The 18,243-nt window shown below is 38.2% G+C and overlaps 1 protein-coding gene across 13 annotated transcripts in view; it reads left to right on the plus strand.

The window, feature by feature from the left end:
- Nucleotides 1–18,243, plus strand: part of SRPK2 (SRSF protein kinase 2) — a 248,141-nt gene that overhangs the window by 194,081 nt on the left and 35,817 nt on the right. For all 13 annotated transcript variants that reach the window (XM_020907474.2, XM_070469462.1, XM_020907477.2 and 10 more), the window contains 4 exons: nucleotides 6,831–6,939; nucleotides 7,542–7,629; nucleotides 7,858–7,945; nucleotides 10,705–10,811. In XM_020907474.2, coding sequence (XP_020763133.1) covers nucleotides 6,831–6,939; nucleotides 7,542–7,629; nucleotides 7,858–7,945; nucleotides 10,705–10,811 — 392 coding nt within the window. The remainder of the gene's footprint in view (nucleotides 1–6,830; nucleotides 6,940–7,541; nucleotides 7,630–7,857; nucleotides 7,946–10,704; nucleotides 10,812–18,243) is intronic.

Genomic DNA, 18,243 nt, shown 5'->3' on the forward strand with positions numbered 1-18,243 from the left:
CAAGAAGTGACAGTTAGAACTGGACATGGGGCAATAGACTGGTTCCAAATCAGGAAAGAAGTACGTCAAGGCTGTATATTGTCACCCTGCTTATTTAAGTTATATGCAGAGTACATCATATGAAATGCTGGGCTGGATGAAGCACAAGCTGAAATCAAGATTGCCAGGAGAAATATAAATAACCTCAGATATGCAGATGATACCACCCTTATGGCAGAAAGTGAAGAAGAACTTAAGAGCCTATTAATGAAAGTGAAAAACGAGAGTGAAAATGTTGGTTTAAAACTCAACAATCAGAAAACTAAGATCATGACATCCAGTCCCATCACTTCATGGCAAATAGATGGATAAACAATGGAAACAGTGACAGACTTAATTTTGGGGTGCTCCAGAATCACTGCAGATGGTGTCTGCAGCCAGGAAATTAAAAGATGCTTGCTTCTTGGAAGAAAAGCTATGACCAACCTAGACAGCATATTAACAAGCAGAGACATTACTTTACCAACAAAGGCCCATCTAGTCAAAGCTATGGTTTTTCCAGTGGTCATGTATGGATGTGAGAGTTGGACTATAAAGAAAGCTGATCACCAAAGAATTGATGCTTTTGAACTGTGGTGTTGGCGAAGACTCTTGAGAGTCCCTTGGACTGCAAGGAGATACAACTAGTCCATCCTAAAGGAGATCAGCCCTGGGTGTTCTTTGGAAGGACTGATGTTGAAGCTGAAACTCCAATACTTTGGTCACCTGATGTGAACAACTGACTCATTTGCAAAGACCCTGATGCTGGGAAAGATTGAAGGCAGGAGGAGAAGGGGACGACAGAGGATGAGATGGTTGGATGGCATCACCGACGTGATGGACGTGAGTTTGAGCAAGCTCTGGGAGTTGGTGATGGACTGGGAAGCCTGGCGTGCTGAAGTCCATGGGGTCGCAAAGCGTTGGACACGACTGAGTGAAGTGACTGATTTTAGCTGATGGTTCAATACTTTATCATAGTAGAAAGAGCACAGTGTTTAGAATGTAGCAGAGCTTGATTCTAATCCTGACTAATGCTTCCATCCTGGGTGATGTTGGACTAGTGTGTGTAACAACCCCCCCGCCCCCCACCACCACTACCAACACACAAGTCTTTCAGCAGAAATGATGATAGAGCATCCCAGTGTTGTTTGCCTCAGATGGCATCATAAACAAGAGTCTAGAATGGCCCCTGAGCAGGTTTTTTCATTTATTTTCCCCTTTAACCTGCTGTTCAGAGTTTGTTTCTGAGGATCTGGGGTCACACCCATATGTATTATCCAGACCTGCAACAGAGCCTCTCTCCTCTGCCCCAGTGGTTGGAGCTGGTCCCCACCTGCTCTGGGATTGCCTGTTCATCCAGAGAGCTCCTTGCACCACCACACCTTTGGAATGAGTAAGAGACAGGTTGAAAAATGGCATTCTTTTTTATTGTGAAAATTCTCAAGCATAAAGTAATTTTAAAGAATAATATGGGGAATCCCTGAATTTCGTCTATTTTAGCGTCATTGAATAATTACATTTTCTTTTATTTATTATATATGTATGTGATGTATATACATTTTTCTTATGCTTCATTATTTAAAAAGCAGTTAAAAACATCATGACATTTACAGTAGACATCTAAGAAAAAGTACATTCTCCTGTTACATAACCATATCATTGTGTTACACTGAAGAAAATGAATTATTCCATAATGTCATCTAAATTTCCTTTACATTTATCTAATTGTCTCAAGAAATGACTTTGTTTGCGCTTTTCCTTTTTAAATTTAAGGCAACTAGCATTTGCTATTACATTGGTTTTTATGCTTCTTTAATCCTTATTTTTTAAAATTTTTATTGTTTGGGCCACACCATATGGCTTATAGAATCTTAGTTCTCTGACCAGGGGTTGCAACTGGGCCACAGCCATGAAAACGCTGAGTCCTAGCCATTGGACCACCAGGGAGATCCCTTTCCCATCTTTGGTTAAATTTATTCCTCAGTATCTATCTTTTTTTTTTTATTTTTAGGATTATGTCTTTGTGATTTATCTTTCTTCAAAATTTATTTAGTTTTTGGTTGCACTGGGTTTTCGTTCCTTCACACAGCTTTCTCTTGTTGCGCCAAATGGAGGCTTCTCATTGTGGTAGCTTCTTTTGTTGTGGAACTTGGGCTCTAGGTGCTTGGGCTTAGTTGCTCCATGGCATGTGGGGTCTTCCCAGACCAGGGATTGAACCTGCATCTCCTGTATTGGCAGGTGGATTCTTTTCCACCAAGCCACAGGGTAGTCCAAAGTATCATTATATTGTTAAGATTTCAGTTTCTCATTGTTTATTGCTGGTATCTAGAAATACAGTTATTACATCTTGAGCTTATATCCTCCTATTCTCTTTACTCAGTAGTTTTAGTAACCTTTTTGTAGACTCCTTTACCTTTTCCTATTACCATTCAAGTTGTCTATGAACAGAGATACATTACTGAATCCCCAAGCAAGTTCGTGTGCTCCACCTCACAGTGAGATCAAGCAGACTGAACCATCAGAGTTTCAAGTAGAGAAAGGTTTATTGCAGGGCCGAGCAGAGAGACTTCAGGTAGCTTGTGCTTCAGAAAACCCCGGACTCCTTGAGGGATTTCAGCAAAGCATATATTTAAAGGCAGGGCTGTCCCAAGGTGTGTGATCTCCTCATGCCCAGTTCTGTGGTTGGTTGATGGTGACCACACCTTAGGTACCAGTAAGTCTGGGGGCTGCCTGCTCTTGATCATCAAGTAGTTAATTTCTGACATTTGGTGGTGGTTTTAGCATCTGAAAAACTTAGGTATATGCTTGAGGTACTATTATCTGGGTACTTCAGAGAAGAGTTGTGGCAGAGGATATGGGGGATGGGGGTCTATCCCAGGAAGGCCCCATAAGGGCTTCTTTGGTTACAGATAGTTTTACATCTTCCTTTCCGTTTATTTTGCCCAGTGTGCTGACCAGAGCTTCCAGGCCAGTATAGAATAAAAGTAGGGAGAGTAGTCTCACTTACCTTGTTCCTGATTTTAGCAGTTAAAGCATTCATTCTTCCACAGTTAGGACTGATGTTATCTGTAGATTTTTCATAGATGTTCTTTTTGCCCTGCTTTGTTGAGAATTTTCATCAGGAATGCATGTTGATATCGTGAAGTATTTTTCGTGTGCTTGTTGATCTGATATATAGTTTTTGCTCTTTTGGTGTGTTATTTGTGGTGAATTACATCTATTGATTTTTGAATATTAAACAGCTTTTAACTCCTAGAATACTCCCGACTTGGTCATGATGTGTTATTCTTTTAATATGTTGTTTAATTTATTACATCACTATCAGAGAGCTTAGAAACTAGGGTCAGTGAAAAAAATTATACTTATATTTTTTGCTAGAAAATAGTTTGCTGAAAATTCTTCCAGGCTTTTGTCTATGAGAGAGTTCTGAACTTTTGATTCACTGTTCAAATTGAACTAGTCTTGTGCTCAGCAAGGAAAAGGGAGTCATCTTTATCCTGGCCAACAGTTCGCCCCAGATAGCTGAGGATAGTTTCAGAATTGTTTCCTTTGAAGCCTTCCTAATAAATGGTGCAGGTAGATCTTTATGGGTTTTTGGGTGTGCTTGGGAGATAAGAATCGGAGTGGACTTAATTGCTTAATGACCCATTCTTGCTCGCTTGTGTTTGTAATCCTATCTAATATATATGTTTAAAGACTAAAAGGAAAACTTTGGGGAATTCCCTGGAAGTCCAGTGGTTAGGACTTTCACTGCCGAGGGCGTGGGTTCGGTCCTTGTTCAGGGAACATTAAGATCCTCCAAGATGTGTGACATGGCCAAGTATTTTTTTTTTTTTTAAAGGAGAATAAAAGGAAAACTTTTAAATGATGAATGCATGATTTATAATAAATAGTGTAAGTCATGAAGTACAGTTGTATCAACCAAACCCCTAAGTCAGAGGAGTCATCCGTTGCTGGACCCTTTCTGGTTCTCTGAAGCCGTCAGCAGGGCCCTTGTATGGCACTGCTGTTACCCCGTGCTCCTATACTGAATGATGGTGAAGAAGCAGAAGGAGGGAGCCTTGTCTAACCTTTGACTGTTCTCAGGATTCCTTTTGTGTGGACAGTGTTGTGTAGGACACCGGGTTTCCTCTGTTAGTAGCCATCGTGGTACGTGTTGTTTGCTCATTGCAGGGAATTGGAGAAGAGAACTCATTTTCTCTTAATTCCCTGGATGCTGAGGCAGTTGGTGAGGTCTGCTGTGCAGAGATGTGCTCCACTCTCTTGGCAGCCTGAGAGTTAACCATTCTGTGAGAAGAGACTGAAACATGTTTGGAAAGACTGTTGCTTCCTGTAGAAATCAGGAAATTAGGATTTGAGAATACATGGATTCAGTTTTGAAATTATGTACATCAATTTTCAAAATAAAAATTAGGATCAGAGCTAAGATTTTGTGTGCTGCGTGGCAAGGCCAAAGAGAAAAAAAAATTAGGATATGTTTGATACTTTCAGTTGTTTTTATATTTTTGTCTTAAGATTTACTTTTATGCCCCTCTTGTTTAGTTGGCCTTTTTTTTTTTTTTGCATAGTATTCTTAGTGTGAGGACTCCTGAAATAATTGGACTATGCTAGTAATTTCTTCAACTTTCAGTCCTATCGAGAAAAGGAACAGCTGCGCTTCTGCTGTGATTACACTGGAAATAGTGCCCGTTGATTGTAGCTCACATGTACACACTCTGGCTGTTCAGGAATTCAAATTTGAAACATGCAGTAGTGGTACAGGTTTCTTCTCTTTACACATAATTAAATTAGTTGTAAATTTAGAACCTTTCATGTTAGCTATAATATGCAATTAAATGATAAATAGCTTTCAATTAAGCTATCATGTTTCTGTGTAGTAAGACTGGGAAACGGTCCTCTGGGTATTAAAAATGGAATGCATTTCTTACTGGTGAACAAAGTATGCTTTGGAGTCAGACCCGACTTCCAGCCCTGAACCAATTACTTATGGTTCCTGAGACTTTTGTCCAGTTCAGCAGTGTAGAAATTACACCGTCTGTTCTGAGTGGTTGTAAGAAACAGTAGACATCAATGTTTCCTAAATACTTTGAGTGGTTGTAAGAAACAGTAGACATCAATGTTTCCTAAATACTTTGTGCTGCGAAATGTGTCTAGTTTCTTGACGAAATGATTTTATGTCTGGAATTTGTAGCATCTTCTGTGCTCTTGGAGGTTCCCAATGTGTGTTAAGACACTGGGCTCTGAGAACCCCTTTGGTCAAGAAATCTACTCACTTTGTTCAACTTAGCATTTCCCAAACAGAACTTCTCCTCCCTTCCTTCTTCCTCACCCCTGCTTGCTCGCTTTGTGGAAGGTCTGCAACATGTTTCAGTGGATCATGATTTTGAAAATACAGTGCTTAGCACAGTATCCCTAGTTTACTTGAATAGTATTCAATTTCTTTTCCTCCTTTTCATTGTTAATTTGAATGATTTAAACACTGTTGTGAACTCAGAGCCCACTTGAATTTGGTGTAGCCTTGTATGTTAAGTAATAGCCATTTTTTCCTCCAGTTTTATTGAAGCAGAATTGACTTAAGCATTATGTGAGTTTAAGCAGTACAGCCTAATGACTTAACATGTATATATTGAGAAATGATAACCACAATAAATTTAGTTACCCATTCATTCATTTAATAATTTATTATGTTTTATTCCTAATTTATTATCTTTCATTTCAGTTCTTCTTTTGCCACAAATGTTGTTACAGACTTTGAAAGTTCTTATAAAGTTCTTACCTAGTTAAATTCCTGCTTTAATAATTCAACACAATTTATAATGATAACATTTATAATATTTCTTGAACTGCTACTCCTGGCCCTCTGACAGATGTATTGAGGGTGTGGTTTAGATGCTTCTTGTTTTGAGCATAAACACTAGGCATGAACCATCCTTACCTTTCTTGAGGGATTTGTAAGAATTCTGAAGATTTAAAAAATGAGAGCATCATTGCAATTAAAAAAGAAGCAGTAGATATTAAAGAATAAAATGTAGAAAAGTATTTTTTTAGGAAAAAATTGGAAAAGATAGAGGAAAAAAAATAAAATAGAGATAAAAAGAATAAAAGAGTAATTTTATAATCCAGAGATGTTTGCTGCTAAATATATTTATCTTTCCAGACTTTTTCTTGTGTGTTTCACCAAAATGGTATCATATTAGGCATGCTTCTTTGTACCCTGATCATCTTATTTACAATGCGAAGTGAGGTCCCTATGAAGCATTCTTACCTCCCCAAGCCCACCTTAACACTGAGTACTCTCTCTTGCTCTCCAACCTGTTTCCTGTCTGGAGCTTGAGGTTGAGGACAAGTGGTGAGAGGAGCACGTTCTTTTGGTGGGTAAATTGTCATGTATAGTATACTTCCTTATTGGTATGCAGAACTATGCAGAGTACACATCCTTTGTTTTGGTGAGTTGTGTTACACTGACCCCAGAAGATTTGCATTTAACTTACTGGTTAGAAATGTCCAGAGTTGGAATACACATAGTATGTGCACCTAGACTTTAAAACCTTCAGTTACTGTTATGGTGTGTTGGGCTGGTTCATTGCTTTTTCAAGGTAAGTTTTTAAAAACTGAAGAAGCCTAAAAGAAAGACATAGGGCATTTTTCTCTTGATGAAAGATGCTCTTGAAAAAATGTTTTATTATTAAGCATGTTTCACATCCAGTTTTACTATTTAGAGATTTATTTCCTGATATGAAGAACTGATAAGGAAAAAGTTTCTATTACTATTTTTCTGGGAAAAAAAAATTTCTTTTTTTAAACAATCATAGGTGGCTATCATCCAGTGAAAATTGGAGACCTCTTCAATGGCCGGTACCATGTAATCAGGAAGCTAGGATGGGGCCACTTCTCTACTGTCTGGCTGTGCTGGGATATGCAGTAAGTGCTCCTGGTCATGTGTGCTGTTGATTCCTGATCTGGTTCAACATCTTTATTTTATAACAAGCTATTTAAATATTAACTTTCTTCTGCTTTTATATCTCAGACTTATTCTTTGTAATTTCACAGTCTAGTCATATAGTAATTCATCCATACCAGAAAAACATTTCAAATATAAAATAATAACATATAGACCTTTCACATTAGTGGGTTTTGACTTTCTTTTTTTTAAAAGCTATGATCCTTAATATGAAACTGCCTTCTTATAGTACACATACTCATGTGTAGTATGTGTGAATTGAAATAAAAGTGTTTTAAAATAATACTTGATCTTGACCATACTTGACGATGAACTCTGATATTTATCTGGTGTGCCATATTTTTATGAGGACAGAACAGAAACAAAAAGCAAAAAAGATCTACTTATGAAGCCACTGCTTAACTGTGGCCCCACAATTTGAAAAGTACTATTTTAAAGGAAAGTATTAAAAGTTTCTATTAATTAGAGCTTATTAGAGTTCACTATAATGTTTAGTTTATTAGTCTGGTTTATTAGTTAACACTTCTGCTGTTAATATTTTTTTTAATGCATTTTTTCAAAGGGGAAAAAGATTTGTTGCAATGAAAGTTGTAAAAAGTGCCCAGCATTATACGGAGACAGCCTTGGATGAAATAAAATTGCTCAAATGTGTAAGTATTACAAATATGTGAATAATATAAGAAAGGTTAATGACATAATTTTACAGAGGAATTTTTCTGAATTTTACTAAATTAATTGAATTTATTATTTATAAATTCAAATACTGAATCTTTTATTTTAAAAAAATTTTCTTTTATTAAAATAGTTTTGGTTGGTATAGTGGAAATGACTTTCAGTCTTAAACACTTATGTTCTTGACTTTGTTTTTCTTTCTCTAGGTTCGAGAAAGTGATCCCAGCGACCCAAATAAAGACATGGTAGTGCAGCTTATAGATGACTTCAAGATTTCAGGCATGAATGGAATACGTATCCTTTCTGACAGTTCTGTTGCTTCCTAATGGCTGAATTAATATTCTAGTTTTTCTTTTCAATTTTAAAAAATGTAAATATTTCAAACCCTTATAAACGTACGTCTGCTCTGCTTTATCACTCTCCACATGAAACGTCTAGTGTCACCGTATTATATGATTCTTGAAAGATGAAAGCTTCTTAATTATAAGATGAGTTGCTCCTTTTCCTTTTTTAATATGGAGGCCTTACTTCTAGTTTTGGAGAAGAAATATGTCTTACAAGTGAAGCAAGGGCATCTCATGATCTCTTTTTTCTTTGGAGAATATCATTTTTAACTATGCTTCTGGTCAGTTGTTTGCATGCTTAGTAGCTTTGGAGGTGAGGCTCAGCAGGGTGAATAGGTGTGGAAGGAGTTATTTTCTGTTTTTGCCTGGGGCATTACTAAAGGGTAGCCCAGGAGTGGCAGTGACAGCGGAGTAACCTGTAGTTTAATGTCATTGGAACCAGTGGAGGGAAGAAATAATGTCTTTAGTTTCCAAAATGCTGTTTCCGTATTTTAGTGTTGGATCCTCTGAGTTAGCTCTTTGTGTGATTGACCTAGGCAATGCCTTCATTTCCCAAGATTCAGGAATACTGGACTGTGTATTTGTAGTCCTTTGAGGGCCAGGAATGTGTCAAGAACCAGGGTCCTTTCCTCCTTCCTGACCTTTATTATGCCATTTACCATCTTTGGAACAGAGCCAGCATTTTGGTGTCTGGCCTGTTGGAGCTTCAGAAGCCTGAGGGCGAGCCTCTCCAGCTTTCACCCCGAATGACATCCCATCTGTGCGTCTGCTAAGTCCTGGTTCCTCCGGGAAGCACTCCCCTCACGCCTGGTCATTTGAGGAGGTTTTTGTATTTCTTACAGGGATCGGATTCGGGGACACTGGTGACATTTGGTGACCGCTGATGTTGCCTCTTCTTAGCCTTAAGATCCTTTCTGTTAACTGCAGGGTGCATTTTCCCTCTTGATAGATGGAAAGATGGAACTGGTCCTCTGTCCTGTTCTTCAAGTGAGCCTGTTTATGGTAGGCAGGGCCATCCTTCCTCTTGCATCACATTTGGAATGTTGTTAAAACAGCTGCTGAAGAGAGGGTTTCTAGAGGAAACACCTAATTTTTAGGTCAGTGGAGTTGATTTTTTGATATATACACTCCAGTGGCTATCAGTGCTTTGTGAATACTCTGGTGATAATTTAGAAACCTTGGGCTTTGGCTCTATGTCTGCTATTAAGTTTAGACCTTAAGTTCCATTTTTTTTTTAAATGAGTTTGGGAAATAGTAAGGAATTTCTTGCTTTAGATCATCCATGCATAAGTCTGTAGCACATTTGTTTTCCGGTATTGTAGAAATATTTTTCTTATTTTTATTAAAGATATTTAAAGCAATAGTTACTATGATGATGTGCTTTAATAGATCTAGAGATTACATAAACTATTAAATGACCTTTTTATAGCCCATATATAGGCCCTAAAGGGTTTCAGAGCCATTCATTTTTGAGTGAATGACATGTTTATATTTACATTAGAGACTTTGATGGGGCGTAGTTCTGGAGGGCCAGTGGTTGACTTGAATTTCTATTTTTATAAAAAAATGACAACAGATTCCTGAGACTTCATTATTAAAGGTTGTTCTTACGACCATGCCATGTCCTAAATTGTGATCATACATTCTTAAAAACTTAAACAATTAAAATTTTGATCTAGTGACCCAGTGAAAGGTACTATTGAAGGAAAAGGTTAAATGTCTTCACTGTGTTTGGTAAATTTCTGTTTTATAAAATGTTTTATGTGATGATTGGATAGAAATTTAGTTAGGCAGGCAGGACACTTAAGAGGGGCAAGTTCTCTTGTTCTTTCCCTCATGGGTTTCTGTGAGGTTTTAGTCTTGCTCATTTTCATTAAGGCTTATTGTCAGGAGGGGTGTGCTGGATGGAGGAAGCCCACAGGTAAGTATTTTGTCAAGTCATGACTCTGCCACCTTTACCCTGTGTCAGGCAAGGAAGGGTATTAGACTCGCTGAGGTTTACTTGCCTCGTTCCCCCCATTGTTATGTTAGTTAGTTAGTGAAGTTGCTCATCCCCCCCATTGTTATGTTAGTTAGTTAGTGAAGTTGCTCAGTCGTGTCCGACTCTTTGCAACCCCATGGACTGTAGCCTACCAGGCTCCTCTGTCCATGGGATTTTCCAGGCAAGAGTACTGGAGTGGGTTGCCATTTCTTTCTCCAGGGAATCTTTCTGACTGAGGGATCGAACCCTGGTCTCCCGCATTATAGGCAGATGCTTTACCGTCTGAGCCACCAGGGAAAGCCCCATTGTTATGAGTACACATTAAATCCTATATGGTACATAGTAAGTATACTTAGTAAATGTTAGATTTTTCTGTTTAGGTGAGAAACAGTAAGCAGCCATTTTTTTTCTTTTTTATATTTTTTATCTTGGCTGCACTCGGTCTTTGTTGTGATCTGCGGGCTCTAGTTTTGGTGCACAGGCTTAGTTGCGGCATGAGGGATCTCAGTTCCTGGACCACGGAGCGAACCTGTGCCCCCTGAATTGGGAGCATGGAGTCTTATCCACTGGACCACCAGGGAGGTTCCACACTTTTGGTATTATTGATAGTATTGATGTTATACTTTATAAAGAACTAATTCTTTTGCCAAGTGCCACAGTGATTCTGCTTTCAGTAATTGTGTCACTCCAGGAATTGCCTCCAGAAATGATCCTTAACCCTGTCCCAGATGTCTGCATGGTCTTCGAAGTGCTTGGCCATCATCTCCTCAAGTGGATCATAAAATCCAACTACCAAGGCCTCCCAGTACGTTGTGTAAAGAGCATCATTAGACAGGTGAGAGACTTATGACTGCAGGCCCCATCCTCCAATACCTACTGGCCAGCCTTTCAACACAAATTACTATTTGTTTGTTTGTTTTAAAATATTTATTTTTTTTGGCTGTGTTGGGTTTTAGTTGAGGCACCCAGGCTTAAATAGCCCCAACGCACGTGGGATCTTAGTTCCCCAACCAGGCATTGAGCTGGCATTTCCTGCATTGGAAGGCAGATTCTTAACCTCTGGACTAATGGGGAAGTCCCAAATTACTGTTTTGTTTTGTTTTAAATAAAAGTAAAAAATACATACACAGACACATATCTCCCGTTTTAAAGATACATATATTATAGTGCTTAACACTATGAACTTGTTAAATCAATTTTATATTGATATTTGCCTAATGATAAGCTATTCTGTCTTATGAAGAGAGTAATATGTAAATGTCAAACACACGTTTCTTTTGGCATCTGACTCTTTTTTCACATAAATGATGCAGTAAAATAAGAAATCGTTTTATCCAATAGCATTTACAAAATGTTCCACTTAGAAGATAACACAGATAAACATGTAATGTGTTGTTTTTATTTGCTATTTCTTAGTATTTGGATGAAGGGTAAATGAAAGATAATCTAAGGAATGTTTAAGTTATATAGGGAATATTTGTAGTTTTGCCTTGACAAAAGAAAAAGACCCTTCAGTTAGGGTCTGTTTGAGTGATGATACTTAAGCAGATATTTATAGAAATGGAAGTATCCATATATGGAAGATCTCCTTCTGATTAGAAATGCTTCCCAGATTCAGTTTTCTGCATAGAACATACCAGTCTTTGACTCATTGTCCTGAGAGCCTAAGGTGGGAAAGTTGTGGATATGTCTTATTCTGGATTACCTATTCTGATATAATGGATAATATCTGTGGATATTTCTGCAGTGTAAGTAATATCAAGGAGGTTGTTTGGTTTACTTGAGAAGAGGACTAGGTGGTTTGGTTCTCTTTTTTTGGTCCCAGAGCCTAAAACTTGAGCTAGATCTGCCTGAAGATTCTATACCTGAAATATAGACCTTGATCCAGAATTCTTAAATATGAAAAGAATCAGGGAATGATTCACAGTTAAGGAATTGTGAATTTTAAGATCTGAGTGTCTGAAGAAGAAGCTTCCTGACAGTTGTAGAGGTATTTGCATGTTGGCATATGTGTGTAGGTTTTTAAATTTTTAAAAAAATTTGAAGCTGAATTTGTTTTGTTAAAAGCACCCTGGATATTGCTTTTGAAATTGTGTATGGGTCACTCTGTTTATTCAGTATGTTGTTCATCTCTTTATTTACCTTTGTCTTTTTTGTACTGCAGATTGGCAGCTTATCTTCTAACATTGTAGATGGTACTTGAGAAGAGGGGCTACGCTGGCCTCCCGGGAGGACTGCACTCCCACACTGTAGTGTGCATGCATGTGTGCCTAGTATGGACCCATGGGGAGCTTTTGTTTAATATATCTGTTCCCTTGTAGGTTTTAGATAGTAGCATTTTAACTCATTATTTTAACATGCCTAACATCTCAAGTGAAAAAACAATAACTTTCCTTTGATTTAGAAGACGATTCATGTTAAGGGAAAATGTTAATTGGAATTTTTTGATCCCCGAATGTCGCTTTGGTATACGTAACTATTAGTTTCAAATCTAAACTTTAAAAAAAAAAGAATATAGTTAAAATTTTGAAAAAATTTGTTGTCTAATGTAAATTTTCTACTTTATCTCTGATAAATCCTGGAAATATTGAAAGATTTACATATTTTTTATCTTGATGAAAGGAAAATGCCCATTTATTTTTCTTGTAGTTAAATTTAAAATTAAGAAAATGCACAGTAAGAAACAACTTATTATTTATGACAATTCTTATTTCTAAATATGAAGTTAAGAAAGCATGTGTGTATAGTTCTTTAAATTGGAGTATAATTGCCTTACAATGTTATATTAGATTCTGCTGTACAACAACCCAGAATCAGCTCTACATATACATATATCTCCTCCCTGTTGAACCTCTCTCCCACCCCTCTAGGTCATTTTAGTGCCCCGAACTGAGCTCCCTGTGCTATACGGCTATATAGCTAGCTTCCCACTAGGTATCTTACACATACAGTGTATAATGTCAGTGCTACTCTGTTGATTCATCCCACCCTCTACATCCCCCACTGTGTCCACAAGTCCATTCTCTACATCTACATCTCTGTTCTTTCCCTGCAAATAAGTTCATCAGTACCATTTTTATAGATTCCATATATATGCATTAATATACAGTATTTGTCTTTCTCTTTCTGACTTATTTCACTGTGTATAACAGACTATAGGTCCATCTACATCACTACAAATGACTTAGTTACCTTCCTTTTTATTGCTGAATTATGTACTACATCTTCATCCATTCATCTATCGATGGGTATCTAGGTTGTGTCCATGTCCTGGCTATTATAAGTAGTGCTGCTATGAACATTGAAGTACAGGTTTTACATATTTTAACAAAGTTCATAATTTCAGAAATAACAGCTTGAATGTATATCACACAGGTTCTGTCATCCCCTACTGTTGCCTTAGGTGTCACTACAACTTAAGCTTGGCATTGTTGGGAGAAGGTGAATTAGCAGAGGAACCGTCAATATTTATTTTGTATTCCAGAACGGAAAACCAAAATCTTGCCATTCTTAGCTGATAACAATGTCCCTAAATCTAAATAAGATGTTCTTAAAGTGTATTGAAACTTTAATGCATACTTACTGAACAAATGATTTCATGAATGCAATCCTCACTTTAATTTATGTACACTGCTCCTTAGAGAGTAAGAACTTATGTAGTATTTTATTGGTCTAGAATAATTTCAAGATGAAATTTTGATTTTATGTGGTCTGCACTTAGTTCTTGTAGGCATTGTTAATAGAAGCTTTAATTTGATCCCGTCTTTAATTTTCTTTTAAGAAAAATACCATGAAATCTGGATTTTTTTCCCCCCTCTAAACTTATAACTCTCAAAGTAGTACATTGTTATATATCCCAGGCAATAATCTCTCTGCCTGAATTTCCTTTCATTCTCTTTGAGTCATCCTCTGGGTTCAGTACTTTTGATTCCTGGGTAATACCAGGAAGATCCTTTATTAATAGACCCACTCAGCTCTGTTACTCCGCAAGATACAGCAGAGTGGGCCACCTTTCTAATATTCTCTCACTGTGCGGCCTCCTTCACCTCTGAAGTCCAGTGCAGCTAACAGTGTTTCACTTATCGCTGTTGCACCCAACCCTCTCCCCTGGTCACCTAGCCACTGATCCCTTCTGGCCATGTATGTTTCTCGTGGTATTCCTTTTGTTTCCAGCACCACCTTTCTTAGTGGTCCTTATCACCTCACCTTTTCACTTCAGTTTATTCTGTTGACAGTTATTTTCCTCAGTAAAATTTTGCTTTAATAATTCATATCCTTATGTAGAAACCTTTAGTGGCATTCTGTTGCGTGTTCTGGAAGATCAATATTGTTGACTTCCGTGAAGCAATGTATATAGTGATGTAGAACTTGGGTGTTGGTGTCAAGTATAGTTCTGTGTGTCCTCAGGTTCTGAATCCATGGATTCCACCAACCATGGATTGTAAACATTCAGGAGAAAAATTTGAGAATGTCCCAAAAAACAAATTTGAATTTGCTATGCAGACAACTATTACATAACATTTACATTTTATTTACAACTATTTATGTAGTATTTACATTGTGTAAAATACTGTAAGTAATCTAGAGATGATGTAAAGTATGTGGGAGGGTGTGTGTAGATTACATGCAAATACTACTGCCCTTTCATTATAAGGGACTTGAGCATCTGGGGCTCTTGGCATCCACAGGGGAGGGTGGATGTCCTGGAACCAAATTCTGAGATTCTGAGGGACAACTGTATACGCTACTCCAGCTAAAGAACTTTGGCCAAGTTACATAATCTTTTTAAGTCATAGTTTCATTATGAATAAGATGAGAATAATAATGGTACCTTCATTATTATTGTTATGGTATAAAGGAATATTGCTATAATAATTATGAATATTTGTTCAGTGCTTACTATGTGCAAAGTATAATTTTAAGTACTTTATAAATTTTAATGCATTGAATCCTCATAATAAGCCTATGATATAGGTTTTTTGTGTACTTTTTCTTTTCTTTTTTTCTTTTTTTTAACGGAAGTGGAACTACAGTTAAGTAGTTTAGCCTTAGTCAAGAAACAACCAGTGTATGTGGTGGAGCAGGAATTCAAACCCAGGTAGTGTGGGTTTGGAGTGTATGTGTTTACCATTTTTCCAAGCAACAAATAATATCTTTGGACTTGTACATAGCTCATGTCCAATAAACGTTAAATCATGGCTCTTCTTATGAACCTATTTAAGGTCTTCTACCATCTAATGAAAGTCCATGTTTCCCTTACAAACCCTGAATCAGCTTTTATTCCCTGGCAGGTAAATCTTTCCTTATTGATTAATTAATTAATCATTTTTTAAATAGAGATTTGTTAGTGTCCTTCCGGTACACAGTTTCCTTTCTAGAATCACCCAAATTAGGGTTATTTTATGAATATTCAGAGATGTCCCAAGCATTTATAAACACACGCTGCTTTACCAGGATTTTTTGTACATCATTTTTTACTACTTTTCTCTAGGTTATTTAGAGAAAGTGCTTACTTTGCCATTTTTTTAAGCACCACATCTTTGATTCATTTCTTTTGTCCTAGGCTGTAGAAAATAACCGTTCTTTCTTTTCTACCATGTTTATAAAGACGCAACCAAAATTCCACTTCTATGACAAGGCTTCCCATACTTGCCCATTAAGAGTGGTATTTCTTCCCTCCCCAGGGAAGGATGGCTGAAGCCTGCACTTGGTTCTTTCTAATGATTGCAGAGCCTTATAATGTAAGCTAATGTTTCTCACCCCTGGCACTATTGATGTTTTGGACTGGATAGTCCTTTTTTTAATTTCATGGCTGCAGTCACCATCTGCAGTGATTTTGGAACCCCAAAAAATAAAGTCTGACACTGTTTCCACTGTCTCCCCATCTATTTCCCATGAAGTGATGGGACCAGATGCCATGATCTTAGTTTTCTGAATGTTGAGCTTTAAGCCAACTTTTTCACTCTCCTCTTTCACTTTCATCAAGAGGCTTCTTAGTTCTTATTCACTTTCTGCCATAAGGGTGGTGTCATCTGCATATCTGAGGTTATTGATATTTCTCCTGGCAATCTTAATTCCAGCTTGTGCTTCTTCCAGCCCAGCGTTTCTCATGATGTACTCTGCATAGAAGTTAAATAAGCAGGGTGACAATATACAGCCTCGACGTACTCCTTTTCCGATTTGGAACCAGTCTATTGTTCCGTGTCCAGTTCTAACTGTTGCTTCCTGACCTGCATACAGGTTTCTCAAAAGGCAGGTCAGGTGGTCTGGTATTCCCATCTCCTTCAGAATTTTCCACAGCTTTTGTGATCCACACAGTCAAAGGCTTTGGCATAGTCAATAAAGCAGAAATTGATGTTTTTCTGGAACTCTCTTGCTTTTTTGATAATCTAGCAGATGTTGGCAATTTGATCTCTGGTTCCTCTGCCTTTTCTAAAACCAGCTTGAACATCTGGAAGTTCATGGTTCACGTATTGCTGAAGCCTGGCTTGGATAATTTTGAGCATTACTTTACTGGCGTGTGAGATGCGTGCAATTGTGTGGTAGTTTGAGCATTCTTTGGGATTGCTTTTCTTAGGGATTGGAATGAAAACTGACCTTTTCCAGTCCTGTGGCCACCGCTGAGTTTTCTAAATTTGCTGGCATATTGAGTGCAGCACTTTCACGGCTTTATCTTTCACGATTTGAAAGAGCTCAACTGGAATTCCATCACCTCCACTAGCTTTGTTCGTAGTGATGCTTTCTAAGGCCCACTTGACTTCACATTCCAGGATGTCTGGCTCTAGGTGAGTGATCACACCATTGTGATTATCTGGGTCTTGAAGATCTTTTTTGTACAATTCTTCTGTGTATTCTTGCCACCTCTTCTTAATATCTTCTGCTTCTGTTAGGTCCATACCATTTCTGTCCTTTATCGAACCCATCTTTGCATGAAATATTCCCTTGATATCTCTAATTTTCTTGAAGAGATCTCTAGTCTTTCCCATTCTGTGTTTTCCTCTATTTCTTTGCATTGATCACGGAGGAAGACTTTCTTATCTCTCCTGGCTATTCTTTGGAACTCTGCATTCAAATGGGAATATCCTTCCTTTTCTCCTTTGCTTTTCGCTTCTCTTCTTTTCACAGCTGTTTGTAAGGCCTCCTCAGACAGCCATTTTGCCTTTTTACATTTCTTTTCCATGGGGATGGTCTTGATCCCTGTCTCCTGTACAGTGTCACGAACCTCCATGCATAGTTCATCAGGCTCTCTGTCTATCAGATCTAGTCCCTTAAATCTATTTCTCACTTCCACTGTATAGTCATAAGGGATTTGATTTAGATCATACTGAATGGTCTAGTGGTTTTTCCCTTTCTTCAGTTTAAGCCTGAATTTGGCAATGAGGAATTTAAGTCTGAATTTGGTAAAATCACTGCAGATGGTGACTGCAGCCATGAAATTAAAAGATGCTTACTCCTTGGAAGGAAAGTGATGACCAACCTAGAGAGCATATTAAAAAGCAGAGACATTACTTTGCCAACAAAGGTCTGGTCAAGGCTATGGTTTTTCCAGTGGTCATGTATGGATGTGAGAGTTGGACTGTAAAGAAAGCTGAGTGCTGAAAAATTGATGCTTTTGAACTATCATGTTGGAGAAGACTCTTGAGAGTCCCTTGGACTGCAAGGAGATCCAGCCAGTCCATCCTAAAGGAGATCAGTCCTGGGTGTTCATTGGAAGGACTGATGCTGAAGCTGAAACTCCAGTACTTTGGCCACCTCATGCAAAGAGTTGACTCATTGGACAAAGCCCTGATGCTGGGAGGGATTGGGGGCAGGAGGAGAAGGGGACAACAGAGGATGAGATGGTTGGACGGCATCACCGACTCAATGGACATGGGTATGAGTAAACTCCGGGAGTTGGTGATGGATGGAGAGGCCTGGCGTGCTGCGATTCATGGGGTCACAAAGAGTCGGACACGACTGAGAGACTGAACTGAACTGAACTGAACTGAAGTCCTTGTTTGGACTGGATAGTGCTGGGGCTTCCCAGGTGGCTCAGACGGTAAGAGTCTGCTTGCAGTGCAGGAGACCTGAGTTCGACCCCTGGGTCGAGAAGATCCCCTGGAGAAGGGAGTGGCAACCCATTCCAGTATTAGTCACATCCTCATTAGTCACATCAGGATGATAATACATAATTTGTGGCTTTCTTGTGGAGATGAGTTTGGAGGGATTGCCTGTAAAGTTTTCGGCCTAGTGACCGGCACAGGGTAGCTGCTCTGTCTGCCCGGCTG

Source organism: Odocoileus virginianus, chromosome 1, assembly GCF_023699985.2.
Source record: "Odocoileus virginianus isolate 20LAN1187 ecotype Illinois chromosome 1, Ovbor_1.2, whole genome shotgun sequence".
NCBI lineage: Eukaryota > Metazoa > Chordata > Mammalia > Artiodactyla > Cervidae > Odocoileus > Odocoileus virginianus.